Source organism: Lissotriton helveticus, chromosome 9 (genome assembly GCF_964261635.1).
Source record: "Lissotriton helveticus chromosome 9, aLisHel1.1, whole genome shotgun sequence".
NCBI classification, from domain to species: Eukaryota; Metazoa; Chordata; class Amphibia; order Caudata; family Salamandridae; genus Lissotriton; species Lissotriton helveticus.
This window is the reverse complement of record NC_136070.1, coordinates 563,943,532-563,959,616: the sequence shown is the minus strand read 5'-3', so window position 1 is coordinate 563,959,616 and position 16,085 is coordinate 563,943,532. Positions and strand designations below refer to the sequence as shown.

At 46.0% G+C, this 16,085-nt stretch overlaps 1 protein-coding gene across 2 annotated transcripts in view; it reads left to right on the top strand.

The window, feature by feature from the left end:
* Positions 1–15,244, top strand: part of LOC144781567 (putative Kunitz-type serine protease inhibitor) — a 123,981-nt gene extending 108,737 nt beyond the window's left edge. For both annotated transcript variants that reach the window (XM_078660478.1, XM_078660479.1), the window contains one exon: positions 14,224–15,244. In XM_078660478.1, coding sequence (XP_078516604.1) covers positions 14,224–14,393 — 170 coding nt within the window. In that variant the 3' untranslated portion in view covers positions 14,394–15,244. The remainder of the gene's footprint in view (positions 1–14,223) is intronic.
* The last annotated feature ends 841 nt before the right edge of the window (positions 15,245–16,085 follow it).

Below are 16,085 nucleotides of genomic sequence, written 5' to 3'. Positions count from 1 at the left end.
TTTTATCTCAGACTAATTGTTATGTTCCATCGCAAATGTGCATAATGGTATTGCTTGCTATTCTGATTCAGGCATGTGAATCTATGAAATACACCCATAATACTGGATAAGGAATGCGTTACTTACCTGTAACAGCAGTTATCCAGTATTGGTGTCTTTCATAGATTCACATGCAACCCTCCCACCTCCCCAGGAAGGACTAATCTCTCACTCCAGAACATATGTTATGTCTACTTAGCTGGTGCGTACGAAAATCTGAGAGACTGAGGCTCCTGGCAGGAAGGTTCTAGAGGGAGGTGGTAGCTGATTGGCTACCTTCAGGATTTTGGTCCTTTTTACAAAAGGACATAGGCTACTAAGGCAAGGCCTTTAGGCCTACTTTTCTCTATGTATGTCTATAGGACATTACTTTTCTATTACCGGGGCTCCCATCTCGACGACCGGGAATGATTCAGGCATGTGAATCTATGAAAGACACCAATACTGGATAACTGCTGTTACAGGTAAGTAACGCATTCCTTCCCCTTTCTGAGGGTCTGTTATGTTGTTATGTGATAATGACCATATACAACTGAACATGGTTAAAAAGCATATCCATGTGTGCACAGTTTTGCGTGTTCTACTGAGAAATTATTGTTTTGTATTGAATCTTAAAAAGAGGGTTGCAGGTTTTTTATAGTCGTTAGCTGAACCGTATTACGTTGACTACCTGTGCCCTCCGCTCTGACCCCTGTGCCCTCCGCTCTGACCCCTGTGCCCTCCGCTCTGACCCCTGTGCCCTCCGCTCTGACCCCTGTGCCCTCCGCTCTGACCCCTGTGCCCTCCGCTCTGACCCCTGTGCCCTCCGCTCTGACCCCTGTGCCCTCAGCTCTGACCCCTGTGCCCCTCGCCGGTGACCATGGCCAGCACGGCGGTGGAGATCGTGGCCTTCCTGCTGGCCCTGTCGGGCTGGGTGCTGGTCTGCTCCACGCTGCCCACCGACTACTGGAAGGTGTCGAGCATCGACTGCACAGTTATCACGGCCACCTTCTGGTCCAACTTGTGGAAGACATGCATCACCTACTCCACCGGCATCTCCAACTGCAAGGACTTCCCGTCCATGCTGGCCCTGGAGGGTGTGTCCCGACGGGGGGGGGGGGGGGGGGGGGGGGGGTGTGTCTGTGGCTCTGTGTATGTGTGTGGCATTTACGAGAGATTAAACTATTGTCATTGTAAATGACAGTGCCATTTATTTATCTGTTTTCAAAACCAACACATAAATAAAAACCTTGTCATATACAATGCCAATAGCTCTAACTTTTTCAAAGGTGAGACCGTTGCATTGTAAATGCTTATTTGTCCAACTGGGATTACAAATGGACCTAGTAAACGTGTCTGAAAATCACTAACTTTGACATTGACATTTATTAGCAGTTTGGCCATTCGCCTCTGAACGTATTCCTAAATGCAAACTATGCTTTTAGCTAAGTTTCATTTAAACTACTAGCTTTTTCCAGCGGTTTATTTTTATCCAGAGGTCTTGGAGTGTGGTCATCTTGTCAAATCTTATTTGTGCTGATTTATTTTTCCCCTCTATCCTTCAAGATGAAGGTTGTCTTCAGTTGTGAATTATAACCATCCGGGCACTTTGAAAGCCAATTGTGATGTGTGGGGAGGCGGTGGGGGATTGCATTTTCAGTATGTATACTTCATCTTGAGACCTTTATTGATGGTCAAATACTGAATCCCTTTTGTAGGGTAGCGAACTTTAGCAAATTATCTTGAACAAAAAATAGCTGATCTTCAGTTGAAAACCTTTCAGTTTTTGCCCAAATAGCTCTAAATATTAGAACCTTTTTATCGGATAGACTTCTAGCTGCAGATTCCTTCCATCCGTCCATCGCATGCCATTACATCGCATACTTTTACCACGAGTATGCCTTTACCACGCATGCCATTACAACGCAAAGGCATGCGTGGTAAAGCTATACTCGTGGTAAAAGTATGCAAGGTAAGTGACAACCCTACACCTACACAACACACTACTCCCACCCCTACACTACCCCTAACCCAAAAACACTACCACACTACACTACCCCCACCTACACTAAACCCTTAAACACTACTACGCTACCCACACTACTCCCACCCCTACACTACCCTAAACCCTAAAACACTACTACGCTACCCACACTACTTCCACCCCTACACTACCCCAACCACAAAACACTACCACACTACACTACTCCCACATCTACACTACCATAAACCCTAAAACACTACTACGCTACCCACACTACTTCCACCCCTACACTACCCTAAACCACTACTACGCTACCCACACTACTCCCACCCCTACACTACCCCAACCCAAAAACACTACCCCCACCCCTTCACTACCATAAACCCTAAAACACTACTACGCTACCCACACTACTCCCACCCATACACTACCCTAAAACACTACCCACACTACTCCCACCCCTACACTAAAACACTACTACGCTACCCACACTACTTCCACCCCTACACTGCCCTAAACCCTAAAACACTACTACGCTACCCACACTACTCCCACCCCTACACTACCCTAAACCCTACAACACTACTACGCTACCCACACTACTCCCACCCCTACACTACCCTAATACACTACAATAAACAAACACTACAACACTACACTAACACCTAAACCACTACACTACATAAACATTACACTATCCTCCCTAATACACTAAACAAACACGACAACACCACAACACACACTTGAACGTTTTAAAAAAAAAACACACAACACAAACATTACCACACTACATTTAAACTACCCTAAACACTACAAAAGTAACTCCCACCCCATGCATAAACCCCCTTACCTCTCTCCTCTCCAGCGTCGCCGTTGGATCCTGCTTCCTCCTTCCTGCTTGTTTCACGTCGGTGTGAGGAAACAGCCTAAGTTTCCTCACACCGACGTGGCTAACCGCCCCCGCCGCCATTACACATTACATCACATGCGTTGTAAAAGCACATGCGATGTAATGGTATGCATGGCTTTTCCACGCGTTGTAACATCGCATGCGTTGTAATGCATGCGATGTAAAAGCAACGCGTGGTAAAACCCGCGTTTTAATGACTGTTCTCCGTACAAATACTTTGAGACAAGGGTTAGTTCTTCACTATTACCAAGTCACAATGACAGCTTAGCTGTTCAGATTGTTTGAATCTTCAGACTTACCAGAGGATTATAGACCAATTCAATAAACAAGAGTACCCTCCTCTTTAATTACGTTCCTCCTGAAGTGAAAGATTCTCCTGATTTGCCCTACCGGCACGTTCTACTTTCATGTGCATTTCTGCCTTATCTCCATCTAGTCAGATGTCCAGTATTCTTGCATCATAGTACATCTGACTGCCAACTAAAGATATTTGAGAAGGCCTTATGCTTAATCGGTCTGTTGCAGAGTAATGTTTTTTTAACTTTACCACCGATGGCAAGGCTTGCACCATTCTTGGAGCAAAACACTTGAAAAGGCTCCTTTCAAGCCTATTCACAGGGTCTCTCCAGTATCTATCTTTGAAGCTTGCTTCATTGCTGGCCATTACCTTGGCCAGACATGTGAACAGGACTCATCAGTTAAAGAACAGTATCTGCATTTCTATAAGGAGAGATGCTCATCACTAATCCATTATTCTGATTGATACTTCTAACTGCAGATTCCTCACCTTGTGAATATCCCTCCAGGTGTAAGACTGAAAATGGAAACTAACAAGTAGTACTCCAGCTTGCTGGTTTGTGGCTTTGTGCTGCTCTTCTCTCTTTCTGCTCCTGAAGGGACAAGTATGGTTGCAGTTAAGTTGGTGTCAGCTCATTTCTTTCCATGCCTTCAGGCACTGATTCAGGCTTATACCTTTTATCTGGTATTTGTCTCCAAAGGTTTCCTTACTCATTGTGTAAGGGTCCATGCCAAATCCCTACAGTTTAAATCTTACACGGACTATCTCAAACACTTACCTGGCAGACCCCCTCGAGGTGGGTCGATGGGGCCTGGGGTCAGAGCATTACTCCAGGGCCTTTTATTGACTGTACCCAGATCAATCCAAATGGTATATAAGACTACAAGGTGAAACTCTCACCAAGCAGCTCAAATCTCGATGCTATGACTGATCAAAGTGGAAAGGAAGGACATGTCCTCGCTCCTAAAGTAAATTTCTTAGCAGGTCCTTTTTATGGTCAAAGTCTTTGGGTAAGTCTGGAAAAAGGGAAACTGCGCCTACTACACCACTCCAACTCCAAACAAGGTGCAAGGTATCTGTGTGCTTCTGTCTTTCTCCCAGCCTCTTTAGGAGCAGATTCAGAGACAGTTCCTAATGCTATCTGGATTTCAGGGTCTGTTGCTGTTATTGCAGTGAATAGACACTTTCCAGCTCCCTTTGGTGCGCCTTCAGGGTCTGTGGATCCACACAAGTTTCCACTCTTGATTCAACAGGCGGGTTCACTGTTGCCTCTTTAATCCCCCATCGGGTTCTACACCGCCTTGCCCGGTGCACTCTTTTTTTTCTCATCAACATCTGAGCCTATGATGCCGAAAGAGGAGCTGATACTTATAGTGGCTACAGACTCAAACAGGTTTGACTCACCTGAAGTAGAGTGAAGATCCTTTTGGGGCACAGCCCATGACCAGTCTTTCAGACTCCAATACCTTGCCTTTACCACGCAGTAGCGCTCATAATTTACATGAGCGGTTCGACTCCGATTTTCAATGAACGGACACATTTTCCCCCCAGTTATAATTGGTTTGCTGAACCATAGAATTCCTGTGCTCTGAACACTTCCTCCAAAGACTGGGCTTTTCTCTGACCTTGGCCCTGCCATTGATGATTGACTCCTTTTCAGATGGTCATGAGGCAGTCTGCAGAAGTCTTTTCCTGCAGCTCCCTACAATGTAGCTCCCCCCCCCCCCCCCCCCCCCCCGGTAGCTAGTTGCCACAAATAAGCACTGTGCAATCCTGACTCTTTGACACACTACCCTACGCTTGAGATTCTGGTGGTCCAGACATCCACCAGCAGAGCCTACACTTCTACCTTTTCCATGCTGACCATGAATCTAAGTGCACATTTTCTTTTGCTAACCTTGTTTTGTGCACTGGTAGTGCTAGCTTCATCTTAAGCTGTTACAGCCATGCCTTATAGGATGCAGTTGGTCAAATCCAGCTGAAATTCCCTAATGGTCCTACCTAGTCTTTAGCTCAGACCCATATAGGACGGCTAGAAATCAGCAAAATTTGTTATGCTGCCAACACCAGACCCCATCGCAATTGTCTGTTCGACCATTTTATGGCTATAGCACCCAGAGACAACGGTAAGGACATCGGGGATAACATGCAGCTCAACCCTGCCCCATCGGCATCAGGCCACCCTGTAAGAGTGTGGCTCAGTAATTTCCTCCAAGAGTGATAAAACATCATTTCGGAGGCATGGGTCATCAAACTTGTCAAGAGACAACACCCTTCCATTCCTTTCTACTATGCCACAGTTGCCCTACCCAAACCCTCCCAACCACCATGCTAATCAAAATGGTTGATAGAGGAACACATGCCAGTTTTGTAGTAGGAAGTGCCAAAGGCATTGTAGAGAGGGTTTTGGCCTCAAACATAGAAACTGGGTGTGGCGCTGTAGAGGGTTCTTGTCTCAAACATAGAAACTAGGTGTGGGGCTGTAGCGCAGTTTCTGGCCTCAAATATAGAAACTGGGCGTTACTCCTGCATCTTCCTTGTGCATATGTAGTTTTTCTTTGTGCCGAATGTGAGGGACAAAGGGTGTATGTAAATTACTATAATCTGGTACGCTTTGTTACCTTCTCCCACCATTCCTGTGGACTGCAGCCTGCAAATTGTGAGTTAACTCCATCTCTCCACACCCCTGCTCCATCAGTCTTCCTCGAGGGGTGGAAGAAAGACTGTATTGCCAAATTCTGGGGCAGTGACCTAGCCTTCTACCAGGGTGCTATGCCACCACCCGGTGTTTATTCTTTACTTATGACATCCCTGATATGTTTGGCCTTCTACCCAGCCAAGGAGCAGATTGGAAACTCCCTCTGTGCCTCTGGTGGGGAGACACTGTAATGTTCCCTTTTTGGGTATTGGCCCTCTGCCATGGCAGGTCACCCTCACGTTTGTGTGTGGTTTTTAAACCTTTTTTTAAGGAATTTCTCTGGTGTCTAGTGGGCTTTGCCCACTATGGGCGGCAGGTTGGGGGGGGAAGATTCCTCCATCAGCCTCTCAGGAGGTGCTGAAAGACAGTTGCGTCCACTGTGATCACCAGACACTTCATGATAAGAGTTATCAATGGAAAGCTTACTTTCTAACTTCTAGCAATCTCCCTTTTAATCTTTCAAGTTCTCAGAGAAACCAGGAAGCAGTTTCCTGGCTGTCAGTGCTATAAATGATGTACCTGAAAGAAACACATTAGTGTTAGATTCCTTACCTTAGAATATCCCCAGGCATCAGACTGTATCCGGAAAGTTTTCCCTAGCAGTACCTCTGTGCGTCAGGTGGCATTGTGCGGCTCCGCGTCAGTCACTGTATGCGTCGAGATGACGTCATGCAGACTACTTAGACACCACCCATGCGTACTGACGTCAGTTCTTTCTTATTCCCACCAGTAAGCGCAGACCGGTTAGAGCACTTACCTTAGTCACTTTTTGACTATCTTTTTGAGACTTTTGTCTCCTGTAAGTCTACACTGGTGCACATAGGGATGCCTGGTTTTAAGCCTTGTGGGGCCTGCCGTCACAATATGCTGGTGGCGGACCCCCACGGTGTCTTGCTCTACTGCCTGGAGAGCAACCACGACTCTCGGTCCTGTATGGACTGTCTGGCCATGGTCCCGAAGGCTTTGAGGGAGCGGTGCCGTAAGCTGCTGGAGGTCAGACACTTGTCCCAGCGTCGTTCACGGGTTGCTCCAGAGAACGCTTGTGGGGCCACAATCATCGCTTCTCAGGCTCCAAGCCTTCATCCTCTGATTCGGGTAAGAGACAACACAAAAAGAAATCGAAGATTTGTCGCTCTCCCACATCCCTCCGTCAGTCCCTGGATGCGGACGAGGGGGACAGGGGGTTCTGCCCCTGCGGCTCCTTCGGAGCCCGGGAGTCCCGCGGCCTACCCGCACAGGTGCAAGAATTTCTTGCTACCATGGACTGCCTGTTTAGACCTCGGGCTCCCGCCCGCGTGCCCTTGGGCCCTGCAGTCCCGTGTCCGGATCCTGTTGGAACATCGGAATCCTGCGCAGCTGGCTCCAGCCATGGCACTACAAGGTGCCACACTGCCGGCTCCTGCCCCAGCGCCGCCACCGGCTCCGCAGTGGATGCCACTTGTTCGGGACAATTTTGTCCCTACCTGGGATCCGCATTGGGGCACAGCGCTGGTTTGGCCTCGTCCGGCGCTGTTCCCGGCACAGTTTGTTCCTTCCCTGGTACATGCCCTGCCGTTGCGGTCTGTACCACATACGGCAGAGGTGGAGGACAACTGGGAGGGGTCAGAGGGCCCTCTTGCTCGTCAGTGTGACTCTGAGCAGGACTGGGTGGACAAGTTGGAGGAGGCTGGCAGCCTTGATGTCTCCTCTGACCCCGGGGTTTGCTCTCTCCCCCCCCCCCCACCTACCATGGAGGAGGCTGCTTCTTACACAGTGGTGCTCCGTCAGGCAGCTGAGGTCCTCCACCTTGATCTCCCTACTGTGGCCTAAAAACGAATCTCCTCACTGAGGTGCTCCAGATGTCGTCCACATCGTCGGAGCCCCTGCTGCCATTTAATGACGCCCTCACTGACGTCTTACTGGGCACTTGGTTGCAGCCATCGCCGGGTGACCCTGCCTTTCTGATCACTCATCCCACGCCGAGAGCCTGGTCATCCAAGCTTCGACGTCCCAGAGTGCCTTACACATGGCTCCGCCGGATATGGACTTTTGGAAGTTGGAGCAGTTCTCTTCGGCCAGCTTAGGGAGGTGAACACTGCATGCCTATTGGGCTGCTATTCCCACACTGTATGGGATACAGTTGCACAGGTGTTGGCTCAGTGTCCTGAAGAGATCCAAGCTGTTGTCTAGGGTAAAGATGCAGCTAAGTTCGCCATTCGGTGTGGTTTGGACACCGCAGACTCACTCGTTAGGGCAATTTCTACGACTGTGGCGCTTCGTCGCCATGCCTGGTTGAGATCTGTGGGGTTCTTGCCAGATGTCCAAAGCTCACTCATGGACATGCCCTTTGATGGCACTCACCTGTTTGGCGATAAAGCCAACAGTGCGCTGGAGCATTTTAAAGGACTCGCGGGCCACGGCCAAGTCCTTCGGTCTTTCCACGAAAAGCCCAGCCACTCATGGTTTTCATTCCTTTCGTGGCCACGGAAGGGGTGCCCAGGCATGTTCTTTCTGCAAGCCTGTGCAGAACCAGCCTCAGCGTGGCCGCAGATGTGGTTTCTGCAGGGGCGGTCTGGGAAGCAGTGTGGTGGTCAGTCCACCTCCTCCCTGCTGCTTCTACCTCCAAACCTTCCTAATCTGAGCTTTGGGGGGGCACCCCACACCAGTGGGTGGCTTGATCCGCCATCACCTCCCATACTGGCACGCCATCACATTGGACAAGTGGGTGTTGCAGGTTATCCGCAAGGGTTACTCCCTTCCCTTTCAGTCCACCCCTCCAGCCATGCCACCTCAGTACCGCCGCATGTCAGGGGAACACTTGGCACTTCTCCAGCAGGAAGTCACGGCCCTCTTGGCCAAGTGGGGCCATAGAGTGTGTTCCTCGGCTAGAAGTTGGCAGTGGTTGTTCTCACTACTTTCTGGTCCCCAAGAAGGACAAAGGGGGTCTGCATCCCATCTTGGGCCTCGAACGCCAACTGCTTCTTCTGGAAGGAGAAGTTCAAGATGTTGACTTTGGCTCAGGTCTTTTCTGCTCTCAATCCAGGAGACTGGATGGTAGCGTTAGACTTGCAGGACGCCTTTTTTGGCACTTGCACTGAGTCTCCAGACCTTGTGTTTAAGGGAGAGTGGTTCTTTTAGTTCTTCTTTTCTGGTTTTATCAGGGCAGGTTTCTCTCATATTTTCTTTACTGATGTAGGTCTGGTATCGTACCATTTCTTGCTATGTTCTATTTGTAGTAAAGATTGTTATCTTTTTGGGACCCTGTTTCCACAGCCAGTTTCTGTAGTGGCTTGGCGTTCTGGCGTGGAAAGTTTGGCAGAAGAAGCTGATGTCGGCACACTGAAGAGGACTTATATGGCTCCACTGACGTCACATCCGGAGTCTATGTAATTGCAGAGCCTTGTGACTCAGTGCCCAGGCGTGCAGAGGTACTGCTGAAAAAATATCCGGATCCAGTCTGAACCCTGGGGAGATTTCACAAATTTAGGGATCTGTGTCTACACCTGTTAACACGATCAAAACTATCTTTTTTTTTTTGTAATACTTCAACTCTAGCGGAAAGTCTGTTGGTAAATAAGACTCTTCTCAGATCACAAACAGCTGTTTGCTAGTCCCTTACATTTAGATACAGCTGCATCAAAACAATCTCTAACAAGGTGGATTGTTCGCTATATTTTTTATTGCTAGTTAGCAAATAGAACATGGTCAAGAAAACCTAGAGCTCACGCCTCTAGCGGAAATGTCGAAGTGAGTTCTAATTATTTCATTTAATGGAACAGTTGTCTATACTGTTATTAAAGCTAAAACGTGTTGAATTCAGACGCCCAAGCGGATCTTGCCGTAGGCAGAGCTGCTGTGTACCCTTTTTGGTTGGAAATATGTACACACTCCTTTGTGGATATGTTCTGGCATGCCTCACCTGGATATCCGATATCTGTGCTTACTAAAGTCTAACATTTATAACTAGTACTGAAAGACCTACAATGCAAAATCCAAAGCTACTTACTTGTATTTTCAGTTCTGCTTTATAGGTCTCTTCATTGAACTCAAACAATCATCCAACCTTCTTGGTATCCAGTTAATGAATGGTGAAATACTCCGCACCCAAAATCTTAATTAAACCTTTCAGAAAGGTCTGACTGAGGCAGATGATAGTACAAGGAATGCTGGTATAGGGAAGCTGATTGCCCTTTGAAGTGACAGTGCACTATTTTCAGGTTTTTTTTTTTGCAGTGCTGCCGGTTTGCAATTTCCTCCGTTTTCTTCAGGTTGTAATTGTTTTTGGGAAGCATAACATTTTATGCTGCAGTATGTAGTAATGAAGACAGAACGTCGTAATTGGTTCGAAGAAGAAGCTTTTATTAACAGCCCCTACACATGTGAACGGCTCCGCAGCTCTAAGGTAACTGACCGTGCCGGTATAAGACAACGGTTGACAATGTGAATAATGGTATAAACGTGGAACATTGGGGGACCAATGGTTAATGCTAAAATTGTAGTGCGTGCCATCGCGTGCAGTTGAGCAGTGTCATTCATGGTCACGTGCCAAGGCCATGGCACGCAGCAGTGATAGTTACAACACATCTTCCCCTCTTTGAACATTGCAGAAAGAAAACTTAGTCACAAATAAAGTCATCGTATCTTTTAGGTTTGCTGATGGGTCTACCAAATCTTCCAGAGACAGTGACTGTCAACACCTACATCTGAATCGGAGTGTGAACTTGTTTCATCACCCCGATCAGGTGGGTAGTGATCAGTAGGTGCCATGGAAGTAGGGATTACACAATCTGAACCACTGTTTCTTGCAAACAATTCATTAAGCGTATTAGATGGCCTGTCAACCACTACATCAGGGTCTGAGTGTGGATCTGTTTAATCACTCTGATCAGGTGGGTGATCAGTCGGTGCAGAGAAATTGGGTTGAACATCTTCATCAGAACCACTGTTTCTAGCAAGCAATTCGTCATGCAAATTAGATGACCTGTCATTCACTGTCGCGTGCCAAGGCCATGGTACGCGGCAGTGATACCGTTACAACACAGAGTTGCACTGCATAATATTTTTCAATTCAGCTGCACCTTTCAGAAAAATGTAGCTTCAATCTAAGGTACGAGTTATCTTAATTTCCTAATGCCAATGTACTTTAATAGTTTCAGTTATGAGGCATTAAAATGTACACAGGTTGCCCCAAGCGTTTATTCTAGCATTCAACATCTGTGAACACAAATCTATCAATTTGACGCCTGTATACAAGCATTTTCTATCTTAGGTGTGCTCTCTGGAAATGCAGTGTTCTCTGCTTGCATTACTGACAGTGGTTGCACTATAAAACTGTGAAGATTGCCAAATATAACCACTTGGGGCTAGTTGAAATGCTCCCTGGTTATATGCAGATTGATGTATAAGCATGAAAGCAGGATTGTTTGCTTTCAAAATAAAATGGGCAAAAAGATTGGCAGTTTGGAAAAAAATCACTGCATCACTGGGGGGGCTACTGTCTGGGATTGTCAATGCAAGGTGAGTGCGCCTGGCAGCAAGGATCGCTAGAGGCAAAGTGCAAGCGTATTTTGTGGGATTTGCAGCATTTGAAAATGGCAAGTGAGCATGCCTCCCATATGTGGATATCGGGAAGCTCCTTGACTTGATGTAAAATTTTGGATACCTTCTTCCAGAATTGGTACAGGATTGGGCAGGATTAAATCATGTTAGTCTGCGCCCGGGAGCTTGGCTTCTGGGACAGTTGGCGTCTGCTTGGAGGAAGAACTGGTTTATTGGTCTGGGGTGAGGTATGTGCAGTGTAACAAAGAGTTGCAAGTTTTTAAAACTAGTTATGGGACACTTGGTACAGGAACTACAAGTCTATTTCCCACTCATTATCATGCAGTGCGCATCCAGACTCCTTCCATCTATCTAACGAGAGTGTCTAGGGGAATCCTAGTTAACTCGCTTGTAGCTTTATACAGCCAGGTAATTAGATGACTGCCAGGACCAGTCATTCAAATCTTCTGTAGTACAGGGTGTTTTATGGGCTTTATCTGTGGCTTTCCACAGGATAGGATAGGTATGCATGCGCTGGCGATGGAAGCGGAATTGCCCCGGGGGGTAAACCATAATCTGTTACCAGCTGATCAAATGAGAGAAATTGCCCATTGAGGTAAAGATCATCTGCTGTGTCAATCAAGCGTTCTGTGGAGAGAGTCAGGTAGTCTTGTATAGAACCTGGGTAATTTGGGAAGACCAACCAGGGCAACGCAGAAGCATACACCGGTGATTTCGGGGACACGCTGTGTATACGTGTCATGCTAGTGCGGGCCACAGCCACTTTTATGAGGGGTGAGGGGGGGGGGGGGTGTATTGTTTTAAGAAGTAGGAGGCAATGGATTGCTGGGGATGATATCACGCCATCTGCATTGCAGGTCTCCCAACGTGTATCACAGCAGTCCAAAGTGATGCCCACTGCAATTGTGCTGTTTGATAACATGCCTCAAAAGACTGGGCACCCAACCCTCCTCAGTCCATTGGGAGCTATAATTTGCGAAGTGCTTCACAATTCCATCCTTTGCTCCAGATAAGAGGACTTCACAGTGAGTCAAGCTCTTGAAATGAGCTGAGCGGGACCACATGGAGGTTAGTAAAGTGATACAGTAGGTGAGGCAGTATGATCACGTTTGCCAGTTCAATTTTCCCTATCTGGTCCAGAGTTAACGAGCACCAGAAATGCATTTGTGGCTTGATGCCCTGCATTACTGCCCGTAGGATCCCATCAAATGTGTCTTAAGGAGTGTGATAAAGACAACGCCCCCCCCCCCAAAAAAAATAGTGAGTGGCTGTACCCTGCCAGCGTAGAGGGGTAGTGCCCATATGTACGGACCAGGGTGGTTGGTCAGAGTGGAGTGGCTGTATCACTGATTTGTCCTAATGTACCCAGAGTCCAGTGGCTGTTGCAAACTCAAGTGTTTTGCGAAGTGGGGTAATATCTGACGTGATGTCTTTAAATAGAGCAGTTCATTGGCGTACAGGGACGCCAAATGCCCTCACTTTGTAAGCAGATGGCTATGGGCTCCACTGTGTGGGCAAAGAGCAGAGGGGAAGGGAACAGCCCTGTCTGGTTCCCCTGCTCACTGGGTATGGGGGCAGAGATGAGGCGACCCAGATGGACCAATGATATCTGATTGGTTTAAAGGAGTAGAGTATGCAAGAAGTTGGGGACCAATGCCAGATTGTCATGACCTGGAAAATGTAGCTCAATATTAGCAAATTGAATGCCTTCTCCAGGTTTAATATCCGTAAAGCGGCTTGTCGAGAGCGCCCTCTAACCTAGCTTGTATGTGGGACAGCCGGCAAATATTTTGAGAAACTGCGCTATGGGGCGAATCAATTCTGATCTATATGGATGAGATCTGGGAGTATCCGGACATAACATGTCTGCTAGCATTTTGCCCCATCTCTTATCTGCCCCCAGAATGACAGTAGGTCAATATGTGGGTTGCGTCTGGGGTCTACCAAGTTTCAGGATTGAAACCATGAGAGATTCCTCAGAGCGACAGTGGAAGTTCACCTACAGCCAGTGTCACTTAGTACATGTCGGTCAATTTGGGTAGTAGTTGTGAGTAAAAAGTGCTGCACTACTAGATGGGTATACAGTCAAGACCTGGGGTTTTGTTATGGGATGGGTCTCTGATTGTTTGCAGCACGTCCTCAGTGGTGATCTTAGTGTCCAACACTAGTTTGGATGCAGTGGGCGATTGTGACATGTATTTGTTCTTGCATGGTGTAGATTTACGACTTTCATGAATTTACAAGCATGTACGACAGTCTGCCTGGAAACTGTTCCTAGAATACTTCTGTGAATTTCCATTTTATTATGAACAAAAAAATGCATATGTATTTTCTGATGTGAACCTGCTGAGTGATATAGAAGTTTACTTTTTTCTACACCGCCTTTTTTCCTTTTTTTCCCTTGCACATTAAAACGTTTTATTCCTGCCCTTGTCAGAGTAAATGTGTAACCTTTCCCATTGTGGGAAGAGATTGGAAAGGAGTTTAAGTACCCTTAAACATGAGTTTGTCAGTGTACACGAACTTTCAGCTCATTCCACCCTAGACCAACAAATTCCCACATACTTATCTGTATATGTTGGCAGATATGCGGTCAGGGGGCAAAATCTTCTGTAAGTTTGTTATTTCAGTCTTGCAGTTGCACACCGTGCTTGTTTGGGTTATTTTCTGTGAGTTCTATCGATGCTTTTTTGCCTCTCGCAAAGATATTTAACAAATTCTGTGACATCCACGTAATCAAAGTGTGACCTTGTAAACCATGTTTCTTGTTTTCACAGCCGTTGCATTGTCGGTGCTTCTTGCAATCATGATTGCGATATTACTTGGGGCCATGGTGGTGGTTTTCGTCAAGATGGCTAGACGAAACCAGCGCAACAGTGGTCTTGGAGGTGTGTGGAGTCCTATTGACGATAAGGAATGCCTCATGAATAATGCCTACACTCTTTAAATGGAAAGTGAATTAAAGTTTTGGCGAGCAAAATATCTTCTCAATGACTTTCTTTACAGGACTTTTATTGGACATTCATTATTGGAGATTGGGAAGGAAAGTGGGAGAGTAATTAATGAAATCCATTTTTATTATGGAAATGATACCCTTTTAATGTGGTGTTCAAAGAAACTTTGCTGGTCCATATGAAAGACATTTTCTAAATTTAATTTTACACACGTCACTTAATCTACACCTTTTAAAATATCTGAGTTATGCAGGACATAGCATGAATCTGGTAATGAACTGCTGTAAAAAAGAATCATGTTAAAATTAACCTAAATTTGTTCCAGTACTAGAATCATTGACACAGATTGCTACCGATCATGCTGTGGCTCAAAACCATTGCTAACAAAGAGCATGTCTAATTGCTTTTATGATGTTTGCACCCATGTCCCTGGAGTGAATGGTTGTGTAGTTCTTGCTGCAGTTTTTCAGAACAATGTAGTCCTATTTAATTATGGGGAAATAATGGGCAATTAAAATATGGATGAGTGCATTAATCCACATGGAGTATTCGGTTGGTACTTTTTGTTTTTATTTTATGAGTTGACATTCGGGTAATTGCTTGTTTTTAGTTCTTGTGGGGAAATTGAAGAATCCCCGTCCAATGTTTGTCTTTAATAGATATTGAAGATCTTCAATTCCTGTGGTTTAAATGCTATGTGAGCACACTCCAATGTGGTTTCTATTTGCTCATACAAAGTGTAATTGTTACTGTTCTCCTCTTACTAGATCAGTGGCTTGAGTGCCTCTTTTTACCACCTGTGTTAAATCAGATTTACAACTTTTTAATAAAGATTGATCTTCTACCTTTGTGTGTTTTTTCTTTATTACATACACATTTACACTTCTCTTTGGATTTTGTCCTATGGTATCTTACTATTTAAGTGTATTCTTAAAATGTGTTTGCTCTCCCGCACCTAATTTTACTCCAATAAATATTCCTCAGCAAGTGAACTCATTTTAACTTGAGTTCATTTGGAAGGGATCTCATTTGGTCATGGGTGTGTTCTAATTAGAGCGGGAATTAAATCCTAAAATCCTAAGTACTTTAAGCAGCTGCACTCACTGGGTACAAATCTCTCAACACAGGTGTTTGGTTTAAAGTGCTTGAGTGATTGGATCTAGCGCTTAACACATTGATTTGTTATGCTGTAGATTTTTCAGGCCTTTACATACGTTTAAATGTCTTCCAATTCCTCCTTCATTTCCCTTATGGCTTCAGCAAAGACCTGATTCTGGAATGCACCCCCGCCCCCCACTCGCTGCGCTGTTTAAGCCAAAAGGTCACCATTTACATTGACATAGAGGAGTGCAAGATGCCTAAAGAATGGTGCTTCTGGAATTTATTTTTCAAAGTTTGTGAGGCAGTTAGATACAGATAGCCCAAGAACAGTAAATTGAAATGTCTCCACCTTTTAGATCAAGGGACCGGTCTGTAGAGCTTGGAACAGGGGACATGTACAACTTCCTTCATCCCAGACACTACATTTTGTATAGAATGAAGCAGTCCCATCTGGATAAAACCAGTGCATTCACTGCAGAAAAAACAGGATAAAGTTTTGCTTACAATTCAGTTGGAAACAGCCATTTCAACTTCACATAGAGTTTACTAATGTGAAGGCCTTACAAGTTCACAACGCTTATCTT